Source organism: Squalius cephalus (assembly GCF_949319135.1).
Source record: "Squalius cephalus genome assembly, chromosome: 23".
Classification (NCBI taxonomy): Eukaryota; Metazoa; Chordata; class Actinopteri; order Cypriniformes; family Leuciscidae; genus Squalius; species Squalius cephalus.
In genome coordinates this window covers 26,855,401-26,864,525 of record NC_137144.1, presented here as the reverse complement: position 1 = coordinate 26,864,525, position 9,125 = coordinate 26,855,401, and the positions used below count along the sequence as shown (strand labels likewise).

At 36.6% G+C, this 9,125-nt stretch overlaps 2 protein-coding genes across 3 annotated transcripts in view; one reads left to right on the top strand and one right to left on the bottom strand.

The window, feature by feature from the left end:
- The window catches only part of avpr1aa (arginine vasopressin receptor 1Aa), a 675,329-nt gene that overhangs the window by 74,313 nt on the left and 591,891 nt on the right, over positions 1-9,125 (top strand). The gene's annotated exons all lie outside the window — the stretch shown is intronic.
- mon2 (MON2 homolog, regulator of endosome-to-Golgi trafficking) overlaps positions 4,102-9,125 on the bottom strand; it is a 49,891-nt gene continuing 44,867 nt past the window's right edge. For both annotated transcript variants that reach the window (XM_079858928.1, XM_079858929.1), the window contains 3 exons: positions 8,238-8,445; positions 6,956-7,038; positions 4,102-4,369 (listed from right to left, as the gene is read on the bottom strand). In XM_079858928.1, coding sequence (XP_079715054.1) covers positions 4,206-4,369; positions 6,956-7,038; positions 8,238-8,445 — 455 coding nt within the window. In that variant the 3' untranslated portion in view covers positions 4,102-4,205. The remainder of the gene's footprint in view (positions 4,370-6,955; positions 7,039-8,237; positions 8,446-9,125) is intronic.

Here is a 9,125-nt window from a genome sequence, read left to right as displayed (position 1 = left end):
GAGGAAATCATATGTATTAGGGGGAGTGAAGGAAGAGATTGATTTTCATTTTTTGGGCAATTTACCCTTAAAGATTCCATCCAACAATGAAAGATGATCTGATAATAACATGTAATTTTGGTGAACATCCTCTGAGAATAAAACCTTCCTAGTCGATGAAGCAACTGTCTGTAGCCTTTAGTCTTATGATCTGAAAGTGAGTTGAAGTTCACATATTTGACAAATGAATGAAATTGCCAACATCTGAGGTAATAATATTCAGAGAGTTTACGATCTCGAAACGCCTGCAGTGATTTAAACCCTCGAGTCTTTAAACCACTCGAGTTTCTGAAGGACAGCGTTTTATCTCGAGGTCATGAACCTGGTTAGATGTCTAAAACTGAAGGATTTTCTGAGATTTGCACGAATGCTTTGAGCCTACGTGCTGCATTCACTGCATGAATGACGTCAGCACATTATCTACACTAATCATGTACTTCCGCAATAAAATCCAGTTAACTGCGACCACCTCGAGCCCATGCACCCGTTCAAGAGTCAGATAGAGAAGCATTTATAGCAGTTGCAGTTAACAAACATAAGATGTTAGTTCAGATTCGTGTTTATGAATATTGTCTTATAACCTCTAACACTATACACGTGTTGATGATATATTGCTACTTCCCTTTTTTGGGTTGAAACTGGAATGTTAGGATTCAGATCAAGATAATACATGTGCGGTACACCCCCATAGTCATATTTCTAAGTTATAGTCATCAGGGTTAAATGAGGATAACCCTTTCATGACATCAGAGCACATCGTTCAACACACCACATGTACCTTTACTGCACTTTTTCCTACAATGATTCAATTATTAACCTATGTACACTAGATGCACGTGCTCAAGTTGAGTAGGTCCAAACCATCCCAGGTAATGTCGTTCGGTACCACGTGACGTCACGATCGATGATTCTACGGTAGTGGGCAGAAAAAGCCACGTCACAGCTCTCTTCATAGCAACAGTAGAGTATGACCTAAATGTATTAACCATCCCAAGGGCAAAATCAAGTATCTATTAAAATTAATAACCCTACCCGTCGTGTTCCCGAGGGTAATACCTGCTTTTCTGCTGTGCTCGACAAAAAAAACTGAAGAAAACTGGGGCATATGGCCAATCCCCATTAATTCACAACTCAAGACAGTGGCAAAAAGAACAGAGCATTAAAAAAAATAATATTAGAAGCAAAAAAGACACTTAAGACAGCATTGTGTTTCATAAGATACACATTTATTGGATTTAAATTCAGACTTACCATGGAGCACACGTTTACAACTCTCAGAACAATTTTAACATGCACACAACTATGACTATATCACACACATATCACATAAAAACATTTATTTATTTTTCCCCCGACGATTTGGATTCCAAAGCGAATTCCAGCTTGGGAAGAGTGTAACCAGCACTGGCAAGGGAGTAGCTTGCGCAGTCATCTCCATAACGGGCAATGTCACATCCCAACCAACAGCACAAACTACTACCTCAGCCAGTACACGGATAAATCGCGTTCAGAACCCCGTAGAACGCAGGGAATTCGAATCCGTTTAAAAAGAATTCCAAGAATCCGCGCTGAACGTTCCAGAGCGCGCGAAGATTCCGAGCTGAATGGTCGTAGTACTCGTCTCGTGAGCGGGCTACACTCCCTTCAGCTGCTCCGTCATTGGCTGGGAGCGCAGCCAATGGGGTGTCAGAGGGACACCGCCCACGACACACACACCCCCAGAAGAGGCCACGCCTCCGGCATTCTTCAGCCAATGGCGCTGTCCTGACTTCACATGAGACTTTGAGCACGTGATCTTGAATGAGTTGATTTTTTTTTTTTTTTTTTGATTGACACTCACTTACTTACTGTAAAGATCTCATAAGAAAAGACCTATGCGTAACAAAAAAGCCCTTAAATTATATAATCTTGGGTAATATTTTATTGATTATTTAATTCCCTTTTTGTTCTTTATGTTCCTTTAGGATTATGGTGTTTATCTATACTGTTTGCTGCTATGTGGACTTCTTTGAAATGTAATAAGATTGGTCTTTTTGAGGGTTTTTTAGGTATTTTGTATGTTTCTTTAAGCAATAGAAGAAAAAAACAACAACAACTTACTGTAAAGATGGACAGAAGTACTGAGACGAGATAACCCTTTATCTGTCGCCCCTCTTTCTGATAATAGACATGAGAAAGGACTATCCAAACTTAAATGGTTGTAATTCAAGAATGCTTTGTAATATAGACCTAAGCTTCATAGAATACACTCAGCAGATTATTGCTGTATAAATTTAAATGTACAGTAAATCAAATGTACTGTAAACATTTTTATTTTTATGTATGTATGTATATATATATATATATATATATATATATATATATATATATATATATATACAACACAATTATTTTTACCCTAAATTACTATAAAAACAAAACCATATATCCAACCAAGTTGTGTGCCAAATGTTGATATCACAAAAATTGAAGTTCCTATGGAATTTTGGGTAACACTTTATTTTACAGTGTCCTTGTTACATATGTTACATGTACTTACCATAGTAATAACAGTAAATTATAATAATTACATGCAACTAACCCTCAACCAAATCCTAATCCTACTCTACCCCTATAGTAAGTACATGTAGTTGCTTAATATTACTCAGTACTTAAATATATAATTACACTGTAAGAATGACACCTTAAAATAAAGTGTAACTGGATTTTGTTTAGGGGCTGTACCAAAAACATTCCATAGATTTTTTTTAATGCATTCTCCTGTAACAAATTAATAAATTTCAGTCCAAATATCACAAAATATAGAACCTTGAGACCTCAGACGATATGCGTTTTGTCATGATTAAAGGGTTTTGATTATAAAGCAGTTCAAATAAATGTTGTAATATGAAACCTGACACCGCCCACTAGAGGAGGAGTCCGCAAAAACAGTTTAGAGTAAACATCCAATTTCAAAACGGTTTTCACCGAATGAATTCTGTGTTCGTAAGCTTTCAAATGATACCTAATTTTTTTTTTTTTTATATTTGATAAATAACGAGCGCCACGTGTCCCGCTATAGTACATTAACTTGCCAAATTACATATTTTGTACAAGCATTTTCAGATAATAAAAAAACAATTCAATAAAAATATCTTATAAAACGGTTAGTTCTGGTCCTGGATGCTGATTGGTCAATACAGCGTTTCACAGGCAAAATGGCTTCACCCAAAAACATAAAATCCAATTGTTTTTTTGTTTTACTGTAAAGAAAATGCAAGTGAAATCAGGTCATCCATGTGTACAGACTTTATTTCAAGATTAAGATTTTAGGAAAAATGTATTAATGTAGATTGGAAAACATTTTAGGTGAAGTTTTTTTTAATCAGTTTTTGCCTCGTTTTAAATGGTTTTGCGGTGAAATAAATTTTTCAACGTTAAAATATTCTCAAAATTTCTCAATTAATATGATATCATAATGTACTGTACAAGCATGCAGTATTATAAAATAGTTTAAAGTAGTTTTAGATGCAGTATGCACTTATATAATGCTCCATGAACATTAAAAAAAAAGCTTGAAACGTTTTTTCATAGTCATATTTGAGCGTAAATGATCTTCTGGAAGTGAAATATGTTTAATGAATAACCAGATGAGCGATACGTTTGATGTTCATAGAACTGTACCATTTATTATTGTACACACACCGGGTTCAACCCTTCTCAATGCGGCTAAAGATGACATGGAATGTTACAGTAACATCTTGCATAAAATTCATTGCTGTTGAGAAAATTTCACAAAAAAAAAAGAAAAAAAAAAGACCATCCTTCATGTATTTATTACGATGTTTCCGTTCTCTCTTTTTAAATGATTTTTTTTTTGGATTTGATTTTTTAATCCAAATACGTTATTCTTAATTACATCTTTAACACTATCACCAAACACTGTACATTAAGGGGGGGAGAAAAACCAGAAAACCCATAAAAACAACAAACACTGCAAATTTACCGTAGCAGTTAATACATCGTTAAAGTCGGCCAATCAGAGTCTACCGTCAGCTCGAATTAGAAGAAGCTTAGAATGATGGGATTTGGAGCTGTCAATCAACAGTTTGCCATGACGATGGAGTCCTCGCGCGTGGTGTATGAAACAGTCACATTCATGTTCGCGGTGGAATAAAAACGCTCAGTCACGATTCGCCGTTCTGCACTTTGGAGACGGGCGGTTGCATGAAGTCTTTGAAGGGCCCGAGGGCGTCTCTGAGGGCGGAGCTCACTTCAGGAGACGAGCATGTGATGCACTCCACCAGCGTCGGGTACAGCGCGATCACCTGAGCCCACACGTTCCCATCCACTGAGGAAGAGGAAGAGGAAGATGAGAGATGAGCACAAACAAAGATGCAAAACTTGACATTAACACTCGCCAAATGTATTTAACGGTCGCTAGCCACTTTTAAGGTTGAATTTTATATATAATACATAAATTGGTAACACTTCAACTAATTTTAAAGGATTAGTTCACCCCAAAATGAAAATTTCCTAATAATATCCTCAGTGGGAGAGAAATTATGTTTTTTGAGGAAAACATTTCTGGATTTTTCTTCTAACAATGGACTTCATTGGTTATCATGGTTTTTAAGTCCAAATCAATGCAGTTTCAAAAGTCTTTGAAGTGTTTAAACGGGCTGTACGCGATCACAGCTGAAGAAGAGGTTGTTATCTAGCGAAACGAGAGGTCATTTAATAAAAAAATTATAATTTATAGACTTTTTACCTTCAATAGTTGGGATTGAGCTGATCAACAAACGGAAGGGAACTACGTCATCACGTTGAAAGGTCGCGCCGGCGCCGCCCCACTGTTTACAATGCGACCGTACGTAGGAGGATAGTTCAAATAGTATTGTTTGCTATTATAGTAATAGTATTCAGTGAATATGAATATGAATAGTATATGAATATCATTCTGATGAATATGAACAGTAGTTCAAATAGTATTGCCGGCGCCGGCGTGACCTTCCAACGTGATGACGTAGTTCCCTGTCCGATTGTTGATCAACTCAATCCCAACTATTGAAGGTAAAAAGTCTATAAATTATATATATATATTTTTTAAATGACCTCTCGTTTCGCTAGATAACAACCTCTTCTTCAGCTGTGATCGCGTACAGCCCGTTTAAAAGTCTTCAAAGACTGTTGAAACTGCATTGATTTGGACTTAAAAACCATGGTAACCAATGAAGTCCATTGTTAGAAGAAAAATCCAGAAATGTTTCCTCAAAAAACATAATTTCTCTCCCACTGAGGAAAGAAACACATGGATATCTTGGATGGCATTGGGGTGAGTAAATTATTAGGAAATCTTCATTTTGGGGTGAACTAATCCTTTAACTAATGAACCTTATTGTAATGTATTAACTAACATTAACAAAGATCCTGTAACATGTATTGCTCATTATTAAAAATCCAGCTGTTCATGTTAGTTCACAGTGCTTTAACTAATGTTAATACAACCTTTGATTTTGATAATGTATTAGTAAATTAATATTAACTAGGATTAATTAATGCTGTCGAAGTATTGTTTATTCTTAGTTCATGTTAACTAATGAACCTTATTGTAAAGTGTTACCTATACATTTTTTAATTTTAGTCTTTTAATAAGGTATCTGAAGTAAACTAAGTGCAATATGTTGTCAAAAATATCAATGTTTCGATACATATCGATACTGAAATATCTGAAACGCTTCCAGTACTCATTTCCCGCAGAATAGATACACGATACCGGCTGCTCTTTCTCTCTCTCTAATCTCTCCGACGGCGAGAGACACAGAAACCCGCCTCTCCTCACTCACTCGCTTCATTCGCTCCGGATGAATATTATTGGTGTTACAGCATACCTGTCAACATTTGGTTTTCAAAATCCGGGAGATTTGCTGCCGTTAAGTGTACTGCACGTGTTAAGTGCATTATTTACATTGCAATACCCATAAATGAAAACATAACTTAATTTATTAATATTTCTTTATATTTTTATTTGTACTTTACATTTACAACTGTATTTTGGTTTCTTTGCGGGGACACCGCCTTCACTTGCCATGTCTATCGGCTCGCTTTCGGGTTAAACTTTCCACGACTGCGCAACTGGGTTATAGGTTGCCAGGTTGAGGTGACAAACGGGTTGAAATTGTATATGGTGTGTGGATTGTGTGAATATAATGCATTTAATACAAGATCTGGCAACTGGTCAACATTAGACAAATATATTGGTCCGATTATTCATAAAGGAGTTTGGGCCATGCAAATTACGGGAATTTCCCGGGAGATATAACAAACCGGGAGATAGGGCTAAAAAACAGGAGAAACCCGGGAAAAACGGGAGTGTTGACAGGTATATGTTACAGGGCTTGAATTTCAGCGTGGTATTGCTCATAACATTATTTATTCCCGCAGATTTTGTGCTCAAATACCCAAAGTGCAGCACATAAAGCCGCCTCTCAGGACTAAACTGAGTTCTTTTCGCTGCTTATTGCGCTTAAACAGTCAAACACACACAAAATAATGTAAATTTTACAGTCTTGGTGAGTTTTCACGTAAACACATTTAGTTATGTTTTAAGTGAATGTAAACAGTTGAGAAAGAAAACGCATGTGTAATGGATCCGTGCGTCAGGTCTTAAAGTGACAGCAGCCAAATTATGACATTATATTAAAAACATCTACAGTATATGGCGGTTTCTCCCCATGGTATTGATGTCAGAATTGTGACCAGAGAAAATGGCAAGTAACTTTGGAAAGGTTAATGTCAAGCCCTGCCTATGACGCCTCAAAACGCTGTCTAGGTAGGCGACTCACTAGGTTTTGAGACGGAATAAAATCTTTTGTTTCACGTTTGTGTTTCATGTAAATGCAGAAGTTCGTCATGGTTGTGTTCAAACCCGCCTCACCGTTCTCTGGCTGAGTCTTTTTCAAGGAATCCATGAGTGTGCTGATGGCTTTTAACACAAAGATGATCTCAGTCACTTGTTGCCTAGAGGATTAAAAAGAAATAAATAGTGAAGAACGCTCAGAATCAAGTCCTGTGCAGTTTAGTTAGTGAAAACAAGGTGAAAGCGAATGTTGTATGTCCAGCGCACATTTCTATGAAAGCTTGTTTCTGCCACAGAATAAAAGATAAAAAGGCTTTTTTTCAAGCTTCCATATACATTTCATCCAAAAAGCCAAAGAAATAATCATCTTGCATTGAGAATGTAAACATAATTTTAGATTTTTATTTTTTTTTGCATTTTGATATTATTTTCATGACAATAAAGCACATTTATTAATCAAATTAATGCCAAATATAGAATTCTCATTGTAATGCAAAACAAATAAAAACATTTTGATATATTATTTTAATTAGTATTTAAACATAGCATTTTTTTTTCTCTCCAGATTTTACAATAATAATGATGATTTTTTTATCATAATTAATTATGATATCGTTTTTTAGGTTTTACCGATATTTTGCATCGGTTTTGTAATATCGGATTCACCGATACACGTAGAATCCTAAAAAATACGCTTTTCTTCATTCAATTCACTATTACTTGTATAGCGCTTTACACAGAGATAGTTTCAAAGCAGCATTACAGAAAATGCACGTTCCATTGATACAATGCCCTTGCCTTGAACCTAGCCTTAAATCCTTTATGCAAAGTGTAAATATTAATGAAAATAGTAGATTTTAGGGATGCACGATATGAACATTTTGGCCGATAACCGATAATTCTTTATATTTGAAAGCCGATTACCGATATATTGGCCGATAAATCTAAATCCAATGATTTTTGAGAGCCTGATTACAAAAACATCAAGTCTCATCATGTCCTAAACACACAATTATAATGTTATGTAGCCAATATGACACACTCGTGCTGCACGTTGCACTGAACCGTATTTTCCTTTTTAAAGTGATTCCAATCATTTTTCAAGCAATTCAAAACCATCAAAACCGTTGAACAGTGCGAAGTGTCTCAGCTGAAGGAAATAATACATTATTTATCAGCTTTAATATATCGGACAAATTTTCTTATCAGGCCGATAACGATAACATTTAAAAACGAACATATATCGTCTGATCGTGCATCCATAATTTTTTGCTTTATGCAAAATGTTTATTGGGGGGGAGGGGCAGGAAAAGAGTCCTATACTGAAAGGCTCAGTGTGTGTGTGTTCCCGTGAGCTGACCTGGGCAGCGGGCAGCGGCCACTGAGTCTCTCGTCCTCCACGAAGCGTCGGAGCACGTCTTGCGCCCGTTGCAGAAGCACTGACAGAGCCATCCGGGAGATGTAGCCCTCCTGCGGCGTCGACACCTTATTACTGAAGGAGAACTGCAGGAGCGTCTCGAAACACACTTTAGAGAACTCCTCTCGCATACGGATGTCCATTTCAGCCTCTGACCGGGACGAGAGAGACCGTTAGTGCATTCATACTCCAGTCCCTGCTTCGTACCAGCTATCGAACGACTTTAAAGGGGTCATGAATTAGGAATTTTCCTTGATCTTTTGACATATAAGAGCTCATTGTGCTATAAAAATATCCTGTAAGTTTCAGAACTCAAAACTTTCTCATTAGTCCAAAAACAGCTTTAATTGAAAGCAAGCCCAGAAATGACTCGTTTCGGATTTTGTCACATTATGAGGTCATAGTCAGATCGACGCCTACTTCTACATCATTGCCTCTTTAGCCCCGCCCACTGATTCTCACATTTCGCACATGTCACGTAGCAGTAAATACGGGACAGATACAAACACAGGATTACTCCAGCAACAAAACCACAGAGACGCATCTGAGGATTACAAGACGTTTTGAAGTGCAAAGTTGTGGAAAAACACAGTCTCTGCATTTCCAACCTTGTGATCGAGACATTAAGAAAGCATGGATGAACTTCATTTTTAATAGTTGTGATTTGCTGTTCTTTCATTTGCGTCTGCATTCATGGGGTTAATGTGTTGGATATCAGATACATATAATCAAAGATGCGGATAAATGAGATGTTTAGTGAAGTTTAAGATGTTAAATAATGTGAGTTTAGAGTTAAGTGTATGTATGGAAGTGTATTATTTGTCATGTTTT